The sequence below is a fragment of the Eschrichtius robustus genome, chromosome 1 (genome assembly GCF_028021215.1).
Source record: "Eschrichtius robustus isolate mEscRob2 chromosome 1, mEscRob2.pri, whole genome shotgun sequence".
In the NCBI taxonomy this organism is placed as follows: Eukaryota; Metazoa; Chordata; class Mammalia; order Artiodactyla; family Eschrichtiidae; genus Eschrichtius; species Eschrichtius robustus.
Genome location: NC_090824.1, coordinates 179981789 through 180002248, shown reverse-complemented (window position 1 = coordinate 180002248; position 20460 = coordinate 179981789). Strand labels below are relative to the sequence as shown.

The 20460-nt window shown below is 48.5% G+C and overlaps 1 protein-coding gene across 2 annotated transcripts in view; it reads right to left on the bottom strand.

Moving 5' to 3' along the window:
• Positions 1 to 20460, bottom strand: part of CELF2 (CUGBP Elav-like family member 2) — a 527561-nt gene that overhangs the window by 29010 nt on the left and 478091 nt on the right. For both annotated transcript variants that reach the window (XM_068560092.1, XM_068560100.1), the window contains one exon: positions 16998 to 17132. In XM_068560092.1, coding sequence (XP_068416193.1) covers positions 16998 to 17132 — 135 coding nt within the window. The remainder of the gene's footprint in view (positions 1 to 16997; positions 17133 to 20460) is intronic.

The window sequence follows — 20460 nt, the reverse complement described above, 5'->3', positions numbered from 1 at the left end:
TCTAGAAGAGCTTCTTGACTCAGGTCAAAACTGCAGGTAACAGATGGAGGGCCCAGGTCATCTGGTCCCTTGCTATGCTGGGAGACAGAGGGGGCAGAGGGAGAGAGGGGGAGAGGGTGAGAGAGGGAAAGAGGAGGAGGAGGAGGAGAGGGGGAGGGGGAGAGGGGGAGAGGGGGAAGAGGGGTGACGGGGAGAGGGGGGAGAGGGGGAAGTGGGGGAGGGGGAGAGGGGGAAGTGGGGGAGGGGGAGAGAGGGCGAGAGACTGGGGAGAGAGAGAGAAGGCAGGAAGGAAAAGGAAGGAAGGAAGGAAGGAGGGGAAGGAGGAAACAGTGCTAGAAGAGCCCCCAGAAGAACTGCTGTTCAGCACAGAGCTGAGAACTGGACTCACTCACATCCTCAGCCCAAGATTTGTTTCTCTTACATCAATAAGTCCTTCACACATACTCTCTCATTTCCGGTTGGTCCTCCCAGGAAACCCACGCACTGGCTGGGGAAGAGGAGGAGGAAGCAGAGGGGTATGTGTGGTGCACACGGTGCGGAGGTACAGGACGGGACCCTCTCCAGCTGTGTGGCCAATCAGGGGGCCAAACAGCAAGACACACACAGCTGTGCGAGAACGGCTGTTTGGAAAACTTTCTTAAACCAGTATAACAAGCAAGCCTAATCTTACCTGAATTTTAAAAAGATGTTCCATTTGTTTTCTTTTTATGTTTATTTGTGCCAGAGATAAAAGCTTATTCTCTTTTTCTCAGCCTTCCAGAGAGAAAGGACCTTTGCTTCACTTCCCAGGAAAGAGTCCCCTGGCCTCTGCTTCTCCCAGGCCCCAGCGGCCTTGATTTCCTTTCTGGGGACAAGGGTGACTCATCTGACTGCACAGACTCGGGAGGCCCTGCTGTCCTCCGGGCCAGAGTCGGGGCCCCTGAATTGAAATACGAGACACCAACGGGTGCCTGAGAAAGGCCTTCCTGCTCTCTGTTCTCTTTTTGTTCTAACTTCTGCATGAGTGGGTAGGTAAACTAAGTTTATTTAGGCCTCCAGGGCAATGTTTAGAGAGGGAGGTAAGAATCACTACTCTTGTTCTCTAAGGTAGGCAGAATTTACTGTCCCCCTAAAGAGGTCCATGTCCTAATCTCAGGAACCTGTGAACATGTCAGGTTACATGACCCAGAGGAATTAAAAATTGTGATTTGGCTGACCTTGAGATGGGGAGATTTTCCTGGATTATCTGCGTGGGCCCCATGTAAGTACAAGGGTTCTTATCGGGGGCTGGAAAGAGAACCAGAGAGACAGCAGCACGAAGACACAGCAGCTCTGAAGATGGGAGAAGGGGCCGGGAGCCAAGGGGAGTCAGTGGCCTCTAGGAGGATCTTGTTCTCACAAGGGGGGATTACATTCCTTTCACATCAATTTGCAACACTTGAACATTCGACATCTTCTCCCCTGGGGAGGCGAATGCGTGGCCAATGACCGGTTCTCCAGCCTTCATCATCAGGCTGGTCCTCAGGAGACTACATCTGGGGGTACAGCTTTGAGAGGGTCCCGAAGAGGGGTGAGCTGGCCTGAAGGCCAAGCTGAGAGACAAACAGGTGACAGAAAGGTAAAACTTAGCCTAGAGAGGAGAAGGCTAAGGGAAGAAACAGTCTGAGGTCTTGACACAGAGAGAGAGTCGTTGTAGCTCCAGAGACCCAAGCGGGGACCAGTGGGTGGCGGCCGAGAGGGGCAGAGTCAGGGTGAGGAAGAACTGGCTTGCACAGTGGGCCCAGCTTCCCCGTTTGTGGGAACAGGAAAGCAGAGGCTGCCGCATGGTCACGGATCAGGGGTTTTGGCAGACCCCGCGGCTAGGCTGGGTGGCCTCCGAGTCCAATAAACCAAGGTCTGAAAAGCTCTTACTTTCTCCACTAGGACTGAACACACACTGGCAGCATCTCCCGGCGGGGCAAACGAGGACTCCGAAAAGGCAGGACTCGACCCTCAGTGAAGGGGCCGGCCCCTTCGCCCACAGCATCACTGAAGGGCCTGAGACCCCAGGGCTGTTTGGAGGCTGCAGACCAAAGGGGATCCACACAAACACAAGCCCCATCGAGCTGAAGACATCACAGGCTTCCACCTTCTCTTCTGAGCAGGAGAGGCATGCAACTCAAATCCCAAATGGCCGGATCGTGGGGGAAACGATCACCAAGAGAAAAGCCAGCCTTGCGTGGTGGACACTCCCTCCGACCTGCGGCCCAGGGCTGCTGGGCTGCTCCGCCGGCCACTGCGTCAGAACCATCTGTCTCTGGAGGCAGGGACCACGATGCTCTCAGACGGCGCAGGAACCACACACGCTGGATGGGAAGGAGGTGTAGCCCAGGGTCTCCTGCACCGCAGTCCCCTGGACGTTCCCTGGGACCTGCCGGTGGTGAGGCTCAGGGCTGTGGATTAACACACCCTCTTGGTGCGTCTCCTGCTCGTTAAAGATTCGGACCCACTGGTCTCAGGGGTGTGTGCGTGTAGCATCTCCAGATCCCCTCCAGGCCGGGTGCAGAATTTACTGTGGGGTGTGAGGAGGTGAGAGGCTAAGAGGAGGTGAGGTTGGGTTTGTGATAAGACAGGGGAACAGATGCTGGGAGGTAGGAACCAGGGGTAAAAAACTATGGAAGAGTGAAAAGTTCTGGTTCTATCTTGCACATAAAGAAGTCCCGCCTGGAGGTGAGTGTATTACAGGGCAGGAGTTCACTTGTCTTATTTCCTAGTACCTACGAGAGGGACTGACACATCGTAGGCGCCACACAGGGACGTGCTGAGTGAAGGAAGGGGTGGAAAGTCCACTGTGGCCGCGGCAGGTGCACCGGACTCCGTGTCCGGCCGCTCCCAGGACGAGTCCCCGCATGGGCCTCCGTGAGCTGGAGGGAGGGCGTCCACCTGCCGACGCTGTGGCCGCCCAGAGGGCCCCCCATGGCCAGGTGAGCCCGGGGTGGGGTGAGGGGCTCTCATTAACTGTTCCTTGAACACCGGAGGAAGGGTGGGGATGCCATCACAGACAAAACTGGCCAAGCCAGCTGCTGCCTCGTCACCGGCACAGCAGCAGAGATGCCCTTCGTTCCTCTGGCGTGGCTGCCACAGAAGGAACCAGAGGCCCCTCTGAGGTCCCCGAGGCTCCACGCTGGCCTGGGCCCTGCAGAGGCAGAGACCTCGTCCTCCCTCTCCTCAAACTGTGATCAGGGACATGGAGGAAATCCCGGCTTCCTTCTCATTCTTTGCACGAGGTGGGCTGGTCAGCAGTTTGGGGGGAGGCTGACTGCTGATTGTAGGGAACGTGGCTCTTCCCCCTTTGTTGTGTGGCCGCGTGCCTTGCGGGATCTTAGCTCCCAGACCAGGGATTGAACCCGCGCCCCCTGCAGTGGAGGCGCGGAGTCCTAACTGCTGGATCACCAGGGAAGTCCCGGCTCTTCCTCCTTTGCCGGATTCCAGATCCACCGAGAAAAGCAGAAAAGTGGTCATTGGGGGCCATCAACCTCTGATACGGACCACGCCTCTGTCACCCTCCCTACGTGAAGGTGATCTCTTCCTCCGTTCTTTTATCGGTGCACTGGCAGGGCCTGTCTCGGATATGTCTGCCCCTGAAAGGACCACACTTTCTAGGAACCCAGTGCCTCAATTTCCTCTTGTTAACCCCCTCCCCACTTTTCCTGGACTGCAAGATTTTTAAAAAGCTACAACGAGACAACATTAATAGAGGACGCCAAGAATCTGCCTTTAGTGCATCCACGAAACGCTTTCCACAGATGAATGAGACGGTGTAAGCACAGTGGCTTTGTAGTTTAGGAAATAAATAAAATAACTGCAAACAGAGAAAACTGCCTGCTTCGACCAAACACACTCAGGACGGCGAAGCCCGCGGTCACCGCTCTGTGTCACACAAGCTTGGATGCTCGGAAAGGGGCAGAGTCATGAAGCGGTGACACAGGCAGCCGTGGGGATTCGCCAAGCAACAGTGTCTCCTCTTCTAAGGGGTCTAATTATCCCACAATACCACACCTCTTATTTTAAATTTATTCCCTGAAAGGTTTTTTTGGGGGGCGGAGTGGGGTGAGGAGGGGAGGGATGACAGGGCGGGAGGTGGCTGTTTGGGTTGGAAAATGGCATTGAAAGCTTCCAAGGTGTTCCGACCTCACTACCCGACGGTCTGTACGGGCACGTCCGTGACCCCATAGACACCTGCATCACTTTCTTCCTTCGCTAACCTACTTCCAACTCACCAGGAGACCGGTCAACAACTTGGTGTGTGTGACACTGGGCCAGACAAGTCATTATTGGTTCTCAGATGGGCCAGAGGAACACTCTGAGTCTGAAGGACCAGAGGAAGGAAGCCCCTTGTTGGGACGCTGAGTCCTTTCTGAGCACTAGTCTAATGACAGTAAATGTTTCTGGAGGCGAGAAAGTGGTATGGAAACGGACGTGGGCAGCATCAACCTCTTCACGTCTACTGCAGCCCCACTGTTTTCTTCACTTTAATTGTCACTTAACAAGTGCTCGCTGGAGCCGTCACTGGGTGATGTTTCTAAGAAAGAATCTACTTCATTAGTTGTCAACAACCTAGGTACCTCCGCACCTTGCCTATTTTCAGTACCCTCCCCAGTCCCATGAAGAGGGACACAAGAATGAAGGTGTAATTTGGGGCCATGTGCTTGAAACAGTCGGTTTATATTGATATCAACTCAGCCTATATGGATCAAACAAGAATGGAGCAAAGGAAAGGGAAAATTGGACCTGTTTCCCCTTCTAATGATATTTTGCTTATGAATTACCAAAGTAAAAGTACACGCCCCTCCCCATAGCTGGGCCCTGATATTTGCTTTTTTTAAAAAAATAGATGCTCATAGGGGCTTCCCTGGTGGCGCAGTGGTTGAGAATCTGCCTGCCGATGCAGGGGACACGGGTTCAAGCCCTGGTCTGGGAAGATCCCACATGCCGCGGAGTGACTAGGCCCGTGAGCCACAACTACTGAGCCTGCGCGTCTGGAGCCTGTGCTCCGCAATAAGAGAGGCCACGATAGTGAGAGGCCCATGCACCACGATGAAGAGTGGCCCCCACTTGCCGCAACTAGAGAAAGCCCTCACACAGAAATGAAGACCCAACACAGCCATAAATAAATAAATAAATAAATAAAAATTAAAAAAAAAAAAAGATGCTCATGGACACAAATTGAAAAATCATGGTGATTTCCTTATAAGGATGAAGAAACTCAGAAATACAATTCCAGGTCCCCAGGAGCTCCTGCTTTTGAATATTTCCTGGGGTGGCAGAAGTGGTGGCCCCCTCAGCTGCGGCTAACAACCTGTGGTCCCTTGGGCAAATCACTTAACCTTGCAGGCTTCTGTTTCCTCATCTGCATCATGAGTGAGGCACCTGGATAGATGATCTTGAAGATTCCTTGTGATTATGAAATGGGATGATTTGACCAAGCTCTGGACTCTGGAGAGAAAAAGTGAGGAACACGGATTTCTGTGGAAAGCAAGTGCATGTCACTGGGAGGTTAATGAAGACCTGCTGGATCCTGGTCTGTCCTGAAAAGGGGGCAGACCTTCCTTTCGATAACAGGACCCCAAGGTTGGCAAGAGGTCACCTGGCAGAGTTCAAGGTCCGAGATGCTAATGAGCTGCACTTCAGCTACTTGGGTGGTTTCCTTTGCAAATGACCGACCGCAGAGCACACACTCAGTATATTGCCTGAAATAAAACAAACCACTCTCCCAGGGCTTCACTCTCAGTGGTGACAGATACAAGGAAACAGGTCCGACTATGGTTATCGTGCTTTATTTAATCCAATAGAGCGTTTTGTCTTTGATAAGCAGGTGTGTTGGTTCTATAACATCAAGTGAAGTTTGAAGTTCACTGCCATCTTCTTCAGCTAAGCCCCAAAGCAGAGAGAAGTAAGGAAAGGGGTCTATACTCCCTGCATTTATATTCTAATATTTTTAGGAAGGGTGGGGAGATATTTGTTTTCTGAAGGCAAAGGTTCAGAGAAAAAATATCACTGGATCTTATTCCAGTTTTAACCTAGTTTCTTATTGTCCAGAGGAGCAGAATTTAGTGTCACTCCCAAATTATCATCTTCCCCAGATGATACTTTAATGTCTTTTTAGCAATAGCATGTATTATATATACATATTCCCTCAATAGTTCAATAAGGGTAAAAGTGGACAATTCCATTTCACAACGGAGAAAACTAACCAAAGAAAAATGAAATGACATGCTCTAAATCAGTCCTTCAGCTCCTGGTCAAGATGTCCACACACTCTAGAAAGAACATGAAACTGTAATTCCTCTGCCACATTCTTTAGATTAACTGGTTTTTAAACCTCTGCCCCGGGCATGAACTTTTTTCGGTTTCTAGCCCTAGACACTTAAATTCTTGACTTACGCATGACGTGAATACCTTCCTGTCTCAAATCCTGTACAGCCTCCCAGTCCTGACCTCCTCCTGTTCATGTCTCAGCAGCAAAGGCATTCCCTCTTTTAAGGCTACACCATCCACTTACTGAACGTTTTTACAGCTTTGTGCCCTGTCCCGTACATTAGTGTATAACCTAATCCTGGGGCAGCTGGGAAGGCAGGCATGGGAGCTGCTGCCCTGGGGTTGGGGACATGCGGGACAGATTCTCACACACGCTGCTCCAGGCGCCAGACAAGGGGCTTAGAAGAGGGTTTGATTCCATCCCTCCAACCTCCGCCCCCTTCAGTCCATCAGTTTTCACCTCTCGCTGGCCTCTTCCTTTCCTTCCCTGTTCTGCCATCTCCTGAACCTAGAAGCATGTTTACGTTTCTCCATCTTAAAATTTTTCCTCCTATTGACCCTGCTAGACTTTGTAAAAGAAACCACTACATTTCATGAAAGTGTCATATACCAATATATAATTCCCGCCTCCAGGCTCACATCCCCCCTCCTCTCACGGCCTCCGGAACCATGACATCACGCCACCGCTGCAGTGATTGGCCACTTGGGGGTGAACCGCCTGCCCAGTGGCGAAACTCAAATGCCTCTTCTCTGTGCTCACCTTCACCTCCTTCCTGCTTGGTTCCCCGGATACCAGGCTTCCCCGGAGCTCCCTTCCCACCACCTGCCTCCTCCCGACTGTCCCCCAAACACGGTCGTCAGCCAAGGCTTCACCCCCCAGGCCCCTGCTCTGCTGTGTTTGGTGATTCTAGCTCAATGATCCCACCCAGGCCCCATCTGGCTGACATCTGCCCACCTCCCCGCCTCTGCAGCTGACCCAGGGCAAGATCAAGTATCAGGTAACCCATCTGCTTTGGGGATGTATTTAAATGAAAGGCCAGTTCACATGTGCCTCAGCCCAACGTGTATAAAACCAAACCATCTTCCACTATAAACTTTTCCTGCTCCCGACTGCCCTCTCTCTACTAATGAAAGCGCTGTCCTACTGGTCCCCAAGCTCAATACACTCCCGTCTTCAACTCCTTCCCTTTGTCTCGCCCACATCCAATCGGTACCCAACTGCCGTCACTGACACTCTTGCGCTCCAAGGCCTTCCATGGCTCTTCACTGCCTGCGAGAGGAAGTTCTAGCTTCTCAGCCGCGGCTTTCAGGGCCCTCCCTCCCTGGTTCCTATTTCCCATCCATCTCCTGCTGGTGAAAAGTGAGATGCATTTCCATTTGCTGACTGAATGCTTTTTCTGTGTTTTCTCAAGCTTGACACATCTGATAAATCTCCCATTTCTACCTCCCAAAATCCTATTCATCTTATGATTTTGGCTCCAATGCCAACTCTCCTGTTAAAAGTTACCCTCATTTCCTCAAGACAGAATCTCTGCTGTCACTGACACCTTGTGCCTTATCTGATTCCTGCTCTTCAACCAGAAGAGTCCAGGTTGGGGCATTTTGCTTCTTTTTTTGCATGTGGCCACTGCATCCAGTTTAAGGGGTTAAGCCACATACGAATGAAGCATTTATATTTTGCTGCTTTTAAGTCTTAAAGCATGGACCTTAGATCATAAGCCTCTGGGAAGTTGTGACTAGAGTCAAGTTTTGTTGCTTTTTCCATCTAATATAAAACACAATTAAGCACTCCATACATGCTTTTACTAGTGCCAGCAATGATAACATGGTTATATCAGACAGCAACACAGATAATTTGGGGGGCGGGGTAGTCTCACTGAGTGGCTGCGTTATAGAGAAGACACACCTCTGAGCTCACACACACCTCACAAGGGGCCATGACGTGGACCTGCACACGATGCAGGAGACTGTGCAGGGCAACGTTTACACTGAATCACGGACACAGCACAACCTCCAGAGCCACTGAAGCAAACACGCGGAGAATGAGAGCCCCTATCTAAAAATATTGAAAAAGTGCACCTCGAACAAAGCAGGACCAAAGCCCTGAGTGAGTGACAGCCCTACGAATGAAGGACGGGATGTGTCCACCCCCGGGGCCAAGCTTGCAGAAATCCAAGCTCTGCGGCAAAGGGGAGGACCATACGGTATCGTCACCCACTCGGCAGGGCAGCTTTAATAAGCTTTAAATTAGCTCAGGACAATTAAGAGACTGTGCCAGGGCAGGGGCATCTCATGGACTGCGCAGGGCAGCCCGGCCACTGTGCGAAGCTGTTCTGACGGCAGGCGCTGAGATGCCTCTGGCAGCTCGGGAAACTAATGAATGAGACAATGAGCTGCGGTTCTGCTATTTGGACCAACAGATTCTTCTCATTTCCCTGATGGTAAGGGAAATTTAGAGGTAATTCCACAACAAAACGCCCAGCACATGCAGGGGCCGTCAAAACTCCAGTTGGGAGGTTTTGCATGCTTTTTTGTTTTTAAACCCTAGAAGCACAATGATCAATGCCAAATAAAGAAGCATTTACTGGAAAGATGGACCACTCCCAATGATTATGTTTTGAATGCCTAAGGACTTTTGAAATATTTGCTTTTCATGAAATGCCTCTGTTGAGAAGCCACGGAGCAGAAGTGCCAAGGACACTTTTCTCTTTTTTTCTGGTTTTGCCACTTACCAAATCTAATCTAATGGTGAATACTATTCTCAGAGCTCTTTGTTGCATTAAGTGTATAGAAAAATGGTACAGTTTACAGAAGAGGGAGAAAGTAGAGAAAGATCTCTCCTTTCCCCACCTTGGTCTAATTCACAAAATTTTAGCATAAGGTATACAAAAAAGTTGGTCATGAAAAGTTTTTTTTTAAAGGGTATAGAAGCTATAGTTTATATTTAAAGACTAATAACCAAATCCTTTTACCACAGTGGGAATTTAGTCAATATGTCTTTTAAAAAGCTAATGCTAAAATATAAATGACGTGAGGGCAGGGGTTTGGTCAGCTTTGTCCACTGATGTGTTTCAAATGCCTGGAATCGTTCCAGGTACATAGCAGATGCTCAATACATATTTCTTGACTGAATGAAAAAAATATATCAGGAAATTATAGTCACTCTAGTGACACTGTATTTATGGAACATTTTACATAATGTTCAATCCCATTAGCAATGATGAAAATAAAGCGAGCCCCATAATGTCAAGAACAAGTTAACATGTGGAAACCTTCTAGAAAAAAAAAGTACAAAAGGGTGAAACCTACAAAAAACAAGCAAAAAAATGGAATGTCCATTCTCTTTCTGCAGCAATGAGGATGTAAGGCTCTTTGACGGATTCAACCCCACAAGTAAATAGCTGATCTTAAAAACCAACTTGTTTCTGCTTGATTACGACACTTTAAAGTATAGCTAACGAAGGGGAAAACTTGACTGCTTGAGATTCACTTGCTTGATAATAAGCAATGAGAAAAGATAGGCCTAAGGGGAAATGTGGGTAGGTAAGAGACCCAGGTGACTTTCAAATGAATAATGGATCCCTGAATTAATAACATGCTGAAGAGCAGCATAGGAAAAAAATACCCCCGAAGTTAAATGGGACCCTGCTTCACGGACCCTGTGGAGGCCCACCTGAGGGCGCTTAGCGAAGCACACGGAATTAAGAGCGCGTCTGAGGATGGTCTTTCAAAAGCCCACATCAGAGTAGATGGTTCTTTTCAAATGAAATCCCTTTATCTGACCGGAGACTCTTACTTATTCTATATCACGACATCAGAATGTTTTGAAAGCCAATCTTCGTAAAATTATTGGAATAAAATCCCTGCTTTCTATGACCTTGTTCTAATGTGCATTAGTATTGATTCATTCTTCAGAAACCTGTCAGACCTGAACATCCACGTGGCAGGTGCGGCTATGTTGGGATTTACTCAAGAGTCAAGTCTTGGTGGTAAGGCGGGGGCACGGACCCTGCCACACGTCACCACGACAGACTCAGGGTCCTTCTTAGGGACACGTGTGCTGAGCTAGACGGAACACGCGGCTTTCAAACCTTTCTCTTCCAGCACTTCTACTTGCTGTTCAACTGAAGTAACACTTCAAGTATGCATGACACTGTGCATAACATACTGTTCCAAATGCAAGAGGGGTTACGAGTAAAGAAACTGTTCCTACTTTGCAGGACTTACTATCTAGAAGGTGAGAGACAAGTGCCCAAACAACCAGCCCGCAAAGGAAATAAGTGTTTTAGAAGAAGTAAGAAGAACGTACTTTGACAGTACAGGAGGGCAGACGTGAGGCACTGATGGACCACTGCTTCCCTGCTCAGCGGCTCCTCTTTCCCTCCAATCCGCCCTCAGGGAGCTTCTAATACAGCTCCTTACCAAGGAGCCTGCGTGTGACCCAGGTTTAGAATGAGGTACGTATTTATATTAGAAATACATTGTGGAAGCAATTAATTGTTTCCAGAAGGCTTCATGGTGGAGATGACATTTGCACTGATTCTTAAGAGATAAGTATGAGACTACTAAAAGCAAGTTTTATTAATTACTAGAAAACATTTTTTTTTTTTTTACTGCTGCTTAATCTATGGAAAGCAGTACAAACTATACTTTTCATAATGTGCATTAAAAACACCAATATTATACCTACTCATGAATCTTCCCAACCATTGACACTGTAATAAAGGAGTGATGTAGGAGGTTTTCACAGGAGGAAATTGGAGAGAAGATATTCAAGGCAGAGCAGCCAGTAGGTTTAACAGAGGCAAGAAGGCCGACAGTGTGTTTGGGAGGAGGCAGAATCCCGATTTTGCTGGAGGGTAGGCTGCTGGGGGCTGGGGGGCCGCGGCAGTTCTGGGGAGAAAGGATGGAGGCAGGTCAGGGAGCTCCCTGAAGGCCATGCTAAAGAGTTTGTCCTGCTCTAGTTGAAACTACAGTGAACTGCGTGGAAAGTGTCTGAACCGAGCTGTTGGCTTTGTTAACAGTGTGCAAGATGGAGCTGGTGGCAGCGCTGATGGGACAAAGGGAGCTTCACCCAGGGGGTGTCAGGTCAGTGGGAGGGGAAAAAAGACGTTTCAGAGAGCGAACCGACTGGACACGGTGACTGATGAGATGACAGTGAACCAGAGGCTGGCTGCAAAGGTCACTTCACCGGCTGAGCCTGGGTCAGTGAGAGGGGGAGGGTGTCTCACGGGGATGGGAGGCGGCAGGAACAGGTTTCTGGAAGAAGGTTGGCTTCAGACTCCCCGAGGTCGTGGCATCACCCGGCAGCCTGGGGAGATGGCCTCTCCCAGCGCCCTCTGTCTGTCTGTGCCTCTCTCCGGGCCCCATCAGACTCCACCCTGTAACTACTGCCCCCGCGTGTGACGGCTTGGACGGGGCAGTGCAGGCCCAGCTCATTTTCATGGACTTGCCCTGCCAAGCAGAAGGCTCCAGAATGTGGGCTAAGTCTGCCTGTGAATCCATCTCTTCCCACGATGCGAGTTCTCGTGTGACACGCGTGCAGAGACACTTAGCGGGGGGACAAAAGCCTCTCGTAACACTGAAGGGCTCTGGGATGACTCGGGGGATAACGTCCGGGTCCCCACCACTCAGCCAGCCTGGTGACAGCGGTGGGTGACACTGGAGGGGACCACTTGCTGGCCCTCCTTAATGTGAGGAGCCCGGGAAAGGTCTGAATCCCATGGAAACACCCCCGGTCTCTGTTCCCCTCAAAGAGTCCACAAGGAAGCTTCACAGCCTGCAAGGAGGCGGGCCGCATCTTGAAGATGGGAAAAAATACTGCCTAGACTTCAGAGTGAAAACTATGCGATAAGCCAATGGTAGGAACGGAAAAACGCTCCCTACCATTTTAAAATGCCTTCCACTGCCGACAGAAATTATCTATTATCCTGAAGTGTTCACTTGACTGAGTGCACTTACAGAAGCATTTGGAGAATTTTAAAACATCCTTTTATAAAAAAAAAAGAAAATAGAAGAAGGTCAGTGGAATAATGTGGTACATGAATGCAACATCATGTTTCAGACAGAAAATGCCAGAGAAATGTTCGCGTGTGGTAATGATAACCCTCCTGCCCAAGTTCTCAGAATTACCAGGCAAAGGCAACAAATCTACAAGCTGGGGAGAAGACAGATATTATTACCTTTCTTTAAGACCTAGCCACATGCCTCACAGACAATTTGCCTCTTTATACCAATATCGAGACTCATGCCTCAAAAACAGGTTGAAAATTGGGTAAGGAGAAATGATCCAAGAATTAATTAACTAAATAGGAGATTAGAAGTAAACAAAGGAAAAATTATCCTATCAAAATAAAAGACAAGAAATACGATTAAATTAGGCTTCAAAAGACCTCAGAGAAACTCATTAAAGGCATAATATGCATTTACCTGGTTTTTATTTTTTCATGATTTAATTTCTAACTTTATTCCCTACCAGCTGATAATTGCAAGAAACACTTATTCTAACCATGGGCAATTGAGACGATTTTAATGTTTATTTCAAGGCCAGGAGACAAAGAAACCTATTTATTGCCGAAGGGGATTTTTTTTTTTTTTTAATTAATGCTTAATCTTTTATGTCTTAAACCATAGACTGTTTAAAATCATTTATAATAATGCTGTAGGGAGCTTGTTCCTGGGTGTGCAAAATTGAAATGATAAATTTACAATTATTAAAAAAATAAATAGTTTTGAGGACTGAGTTGTCCCTTTACTTTCCAGATGGATTTGCCTGAAGCGTAAGAGACATCTTTAAAAACAGGGTAAAAACAAGGCCTGTGCAGGAGGGTGGGCTGAAGCTTTGATTCACTTTACAGTTTGAATGGACTGGTTCACGGTTCAACTGGAAGCCCTGTTTTTCATTATTTAAAAAATAAAAAATCACATTGGCCTTGGGACCAGCTTTCCATCCCTTTTATTTCCTGGGAAATTGCTCTGATGAAGTGGAGAGTCATGAATTCTTACTAACCACCTTTCCTGTGACTTTGAAAGAGTCCCTGATGGAAATTAGACAAATAATTTACTTGCACTTAAACGCCAGATTTTTTTTAGTTACACTTAAGAAAAATAATTGAAACGTAGATTTAAATCGTTTCTGCTGCTACACTTCAGGATTCTAATCAAATACTTTCAGCTCTTATGCAAAGCATTCCTCAACAGAGAAGAGAAAAACCACTCTCCCTGACACCTCCGTTGGCAGAATTTCCAGAAGGGCCAGACACCACGTTAAGAGCAGAGGGAAGGACGCTTGGCTGAGGTGGGAAGAAAGAAAATGCATCTCAGGACACATTTTCCCTTTCATTCAGGTCTCAGGAAAAAGCTGAAAATGGTCAAATATGTTTCAAGTTCCTTAAATATTCTGGCTATCTTCTTAGGCTGTTTTGAGTGCCCTGCATTTTAAGAAGGTCACTATGTATTTGTGCTCCTGACCACACTGGATGGAACGGATCCATGTACACGGACTTTCTCTCTTACCCCTCACCCTTCACCTCTCACCTCTCCCTCCGCCCCTGCTCAGCACCACGCCTTCCACGTGAGCCTGTGATTGTGCCAGGCCTCCTCCTGCCCCACAGCCTGTACTTGCTCTGTCCTCTGCCTGGACACCCTTTCTCTGGACTATCTACGTGCTTCCTTCACTTTCCTCAGGTTTCTGCTCAAACGCCACCTTTCCAGAGGGGGAAAGCCTTCTTCAACCCCTTCCACTCTCTCCATCTTATCCTGCCCGGTCTCTCTGTTCACAGCGCTTGCCTGGCACACAAGTGGCACACATGACTTCTCATTGTCCGAGCTCCCCTAACAGCCGGGGAGACTCCCGGGGGCGGGGAGTGTATATATCCATTCACTGCTGTGTCCCCAGCACCCAGGCCAGCGCCTAAGGCTATACAGACGCTCAAAAGCACTAGCCGTCAATTACAATATTGACACTGATCAGCTGACAGACACTTTTGCACTTGGCTTCTTAAACCGACGAGCCTTCTTAACGGAGAACAAAACGTTCGAGTATCAATTCTGATTCTCTGGAATGTCCTGGGCACATTCCTGCCCAGACATCACAACGGAAGAATATATTTTCGTAAAGTCGAATGAACCTTGCCAAGCAAACAACAGGCCACATACCCTTAACCAAAATGTCCATCACGAGAATGGTCACTTCTGGAACAGCAGAATAATTTCAGTGTAACTACAATAGTAAACTCTTTAAGGGCTGACGGGCCAAACGGTGGACTCTGGCTCCTTCCCATATAAGGAAAAGAGTCTTCATAGAAAAAAGAGTTTTCTTTTTTCTCCACCTTGTTACCAACCATGTGGTGAGTTTCTGCTGGTTACTCTAAATACAAGGGAGTCAAGGCTGAAAGCCAAGGTTGGAAACATTACAGTCATTTACTTTTGCCAAAATAAAGTTAATATTGCTTTCTCTTTAAAAAAAAAAAAAAAAAAGCCTATCTTCTTCCTTTTCATATGAACAATTAAAAAAGCATTCAGATTTTGAGGGATGTTTAGTTGTTTCACTCCAAACAAAATATAGTTAAAAATACCAGCTGCTGACTAAAGATCCATGTATAAATGTATAAAATCCATGTACAATGCTCTGTGATGTTTTTCAATTTTTATTGGAGTAGAGTTGATTTACAATGTTGTGTTAGTTTCAGGTGTACGGAGTCTGTGCTGGTTTAATGTAATCTTTTCATAGTCCTCACAGGGAGACGATAATTCTCACTTAAAAAACACTTTTCAAGCTGATTTCTAAAACAGATACATTAGCGAGGTCAAATATTTAATTTGTTTTTAAGAAAAAAAATCACTATTATTTTCATAAGCGGGAATATACCATGTCAAAAATGTGTATGTCTTAAAAAGGATTTCAATAACCAGTTTATGTTTTGCATTAGAGTTATAACTTAATGTCTTGAAAAAAACGACAAAGCTGATGTCTCAGGAATATTATCTGCTGCATGAAATGAGGCCCACATGCAGTCATGGTACTTTTTTTTTTTTTTTTTTCATGGTACGTTTTTGAAGACATTTCAAGAATGAAGGCAATGTCCCATGTGCTGTTGCTCTGAGATGAGGTGGAGGATACAACTTCCAGCCTCTCCTAAACATCTCTTAGGTTTCTCCCTCAAAACTGTACTCAGAAGGAAATGTGTTAGAAACACAATGTTTTGTAAACAAATCAAGGGCTGTGACAGCTTCACTGCTCCCTGAAGTTGGAAGCCTTAACAAAGCTGGTCTGCCAGGTGCTGTAGCTTTCCTTCTCCATTTTTCTGAAAGAAATGTCCACACCATGACATAAAAGTGTGTTGGACAGTTAGCTCATCTTTTGGGAGCAGCCGATAGAGGGCCCTGGGGATTCCAGTTAGAAGGGGGCTTGGAAGTTGTTCAGGCCAACTCCTCCACGTACCAGAGGAGAAGGTGAGATCATCCATCAAGGCCCAGAAAACACAGAGAGGAAGGCAAGCCAGCAAAACGCTTCTTAAAAAACAAATCCCGGTGTCTAAGCAACCACATTAGGTCTGGCTCCTATGCAAAAGAAAACGGCACCTGCCTTTGAATAAGGCAACAGAATTTCTAAGGGGGGGGGAAAAAGAAAAAAAAACACTTTAAATGACACGGCCCAGAATGGGACCACAAAGGAACAACAAAGATGGTCCCCTCTAGGCCACGGTGTTGAAAATCAAATGTAAAGGATGGAGCTGGTGTGAAGTATCATGACGAAGATGATTCCGGATTTTGAGATTTAACAGAGAATTCTTAGATTGCTAAACCAAAACCAAAAACACAACCAAAAAAACAGGAGAAAAGAGCATTCCTGAGAGACTGAGCTCCTCATCATGGGGAAACCTCGCGAGGACTGAAGCGACAGCACATTTTTCAAACAAAATGAATGTGCGAGAATCAATACCAGGGTGGACTCCCTCGCAAAACTTTTTTTCTCATTTTATCCTTGGAGGATAAAAACACACACGCTCAAACTTTTGTTTCTTTAAAAGATATACGCACCCCTATGTTCACAGTGGCACTATTTACAATAGCCAAGACATGGCAACAACCTAAATGCCCATCGACAGAGGAAGGGATAAAGAAGAGGTGGTGAACATTACTCAGCCATAAAAAAGAACAAAATAATGCCATTTGCAGCAACATGGACGGACCTAGAGATGATCATGCTAAGTGAAGTAAGTCAGAGAGAGAAAGACAAATACCACATGATATCACCTATATATGTAGAATCTAAAATATGACACAAATGAACCTATCTGTGAAACAGACTCACAGACATAGAGAACAGACTTGTGGTTGCCAACGGGGGAGCTGGGGAGGAATGGATTGGGAGTTTGGGATTAGCAGGTGCAAACTATTATATACAGAATGGATAAACAACAAGGTCCTACTGTACAGCACAGGGAACTACATTCAATAGCCTGGGATAAACCATAATGGAAAAGAATATAAGAAAGAATGTATACATGTGTATAACTGAGTCATTTTGCTGTGCAGCAGAAATTAACACTGTAAATTAACTATACTTCAACAACAAAAAAATAAATTAAAAACAGGCAAACAAAAAAGGAAATTAAACAGGTAATTAAGCCTGGTGCCCGGCTCCGTCTGGACGCGTCCACCCTGCACTTGGCATTGACCCCCGCGTCCTGTCTCCCAGAGGCAGGATGACCCCTTACCGGGACTGGTGAGGGCTCCCAGGGCGCTGCTCGTGGTGGAGAGAGGATTTGCATTGGTGGTAGTGGCTGAGGTCTGGGCTGCGGCTGCAGCCGCCGCCAGCGTTGCCAGGTTCTGTAACTGTAAAGCATTCATGCCTGCGGGGGGGAAGAGAGAGGCAACGTCAGCAATAGGCCCACTTCGCCCGTTTCCAGAAAGAGAGGGCAGGGGACATGGGCAGAGAGCTCCGGGATGGCACACTCGCCCCAGCTGCCCTGGGGACTCGTGTGTCACCACGCAGCCTGTGCCAACCCAGCACCCTCTTCCCGAACGCCTCCTCCCAGGCTGCGCAGGGCCTTCCACCTCGTGGCTGTCAAGCAACTGTGAGATCCGGGCCTGGACAGCTGGAGTTTCAGGGGAAACTCTCCATCCTTAAACTCGACAGGTGCACGTACGAGGTATTACAGAAGAAATGATGTTTTATTGCTCTGAAGCTGCACTGATTCAGCTTCCTGGCTCTATCAGCTGTGTGACTCTGCACAAATTTCTTAACCTCTGTTTCTTGCTTCCTGAGTCAGTGGTAACAGTTACTGTACCTTCCCTCACATGGTGGTTGTGCAGATTAAATAACTCGATGAATGAAAATTACCCAGCATAGTAACTGGCACGATGTAAGCCCCCAATAAATGTCAGCAACTACTGTTGCTGTTACTATTATCATCGACCCTGAACTTCTCTCTCCAGGTTTATTTTGAATGTGAACTTGAAATCGCGTCCATGGCAGGAACTCAAATAATATTTGCTGAATAAAAGAATGAAAAGAAGTGGCAATGCCATAATATTTTTATTTGTAAAATATTTGTGTTTGCATTTTAAACGTATTTGTATCTGAAAGAGGAACTACTTTTTAGCTAGAATGAATCGAGGACTAACAAAAATTAAGAAATGAATAGCAGAGAGAAGGGAAACTCTGCTGAGAGGTCTGGGGCTGATCCGTCATGGGGGTGCTGGCCGGGCCCTGGGGGGCTCGGGTCTGGAGTCTGTGCTGTGTACACTTTTAGTCTCTTTTCTCCCCCTCCTTCTGCTTCTCAATCCAAAGGTTCTCTGCACAAAGTCTTTTTCCGTGATTCACTTTACCCCCACGTACATTCAAGAAGCAGGAAACAACGGTCGTCTCCTCAGAGGAATTTTATACAGAAAGATATTGGAGTTCAGTCATCAGCTTAATTTTACCTTCTTCTTATGTCTCAAATCCGGGTACTCAATACATGGCTACTGAACAAATATAACCTGCTTTATAACCGGAGACAGTGGTCTGACAACAGTGCTGGGTGGGGATGGGGGGGGGGTGGATGGAGGGGCAAGAGAACGTTCTAGCAACACACCTGCGAAGCCCCCGGCCACCATGTGGAGCCCTGTCTCAGCTTGGCTCGGAGCCCGGCTGCCAGGCTCACTTACCCTGCTCCTCTGTCCTGGCTGCTTCAGTCAGGGCTTATTTCTACTCAGAAAAGAGTTCCCCAAGTCCATGCTGCAAAATGGGTTCTCATTTTGCTCAAAATGACACTCTACCTTCTCCCAGGAGGCACCCAGTCCTGTGGCTTACGGTAAAAGCCAGCACCTGTTTCTCAAACCCACGGAGCTCCTGGGGATGCTGAGAAGCAGGACAAAGCACTGGGGGCATCCTGTGAATGTGACCCCGCTCCACCGAGCAGGGGACACTGGGAACAAAGCTCTCTCCTCCCCTCAGATCAGGGGTCAGACACGGTGGTTCTGATGAGACCCTGGGAGTGGAAAAAGCCCAGGGCCTATTTTTCCGGTTTGCTTGAGGAAAACGGAGCTGGGGGAACAGGGCTTGAGTGCAGACCCCATCGGACACTCCCCCTCCCGCCCCTACCCAGGGGGCGGCTCCTGCAAGCCCCTGACGCACTCATGCTGGCGTGAGCAGGGGCCGTGCTTGGGGCGATGCTGCTGGGGGTGTGTGTGTGTGTGTGAGGTGCACCAGCACGGACCTGCCAGGCTGCCACGGCCCCTCTAACGTGCTAAGGACGTGACGCAGCCGACCAGACACCGCCACCAACAGACGGCCGTGCAGACGAGAGGAGGGTTCAGCACCGACGTTGACGTCTGCGCGTCTGGCAACGTTAACGATCAGCCGAGCACCCTCCTGGGCCTGGGCCGGAGGGTCCCCCAGGGCACCTGCTCTGACCTGCCTGGCGGAGCCACGGCCCGATTCTGGGGCGGGAAGGGGCTCAGCCGGCTCACCGGGGTCAGAGCCTCACAGACCCTCCCGAGGCTGAGGCACGAGCCCTGGGAGGGTGACTGACAGTCTGTGTCTCACGCGCACTTCCTGCGTGTCATCTGTGAACTCCCCCATCGCTGTTCCGAACCCTTGCTGCGGTCACCCCCTCCTGCTTTCACATCGTTTGCACGGATTGCTGACCTTCACGACTAGATGCTAAGTTCCCTGAGGACCAAGATGCCTTATTCGCTTTCAAGTCCAGACACACACACACACACGCGCGCGCACACACACACACACACGCGCGCGCACACACACACACGCACACACACGGCTACATTCACTCACATGCACACACACACACACGGCTACATTCACTCACATGCACACACACACACGGCTACATTCACTCACACATACACACGGCTACATTCACTCACACACACACACACACACACGGCTACATTCACTCACACACACACACAGCTACATTCACTCACATACACACTCACACACGGCTACATTCACTCACACACACACACACGGCTACATTCACTCACACACACACACGGCTACATTCACTCACATGCACACACACACACGGCTACATTCACTCACACACACACACACACGGCTACATTCACTCATAGTAGGTGATGGGTGGATCCATGGAAGATGAATGAACAGGGCAACAAACAGCATGAAATGTTCCCGCGCTGCTATAAAGAGCGCTGTCTACAGACCCAAACGAGGTTTTTCTCTGTTCTTAGTTCTTTAGTATCTACAACAGCTTCAAATGTTGACTGTTTCCCTCAACCGTTAATCAATCCATTCTACAAATATTTATTAGGACCGTGAGCTTTCCTCATCTCACCCACCGACACTCAGCGCTGTCCCGGAGTCCCGCCGACCACGCTCGGGCTCTCTGTCCCACCGTCCTCTCCCTGTGTGTCCCCTTCCACCCCTCACCCGAGGGGCTGCCCTGCTCAGCCCCTCCCCGCCTCCACCGCCAAGGCCAGGCTCTGGGGCGCCACACTGGGCAGGGCCAACTCTGTCCAACCACCGCACTGCACTGAGGGGGAGAACACAGACCAAAGGAAGCAGAGATGAAGCTGGGAAGGAGAGGCCGTGGTGACCCCAGCATCTGAAGGAATGGGGGGCGCGGGAGGTGGGGGGAGTGTTAGATGGAGAGAAGCAGCAGCAGGAGGGCCCGCAGGCGCCACCCGGCCAGCCGACAGTTACCACGT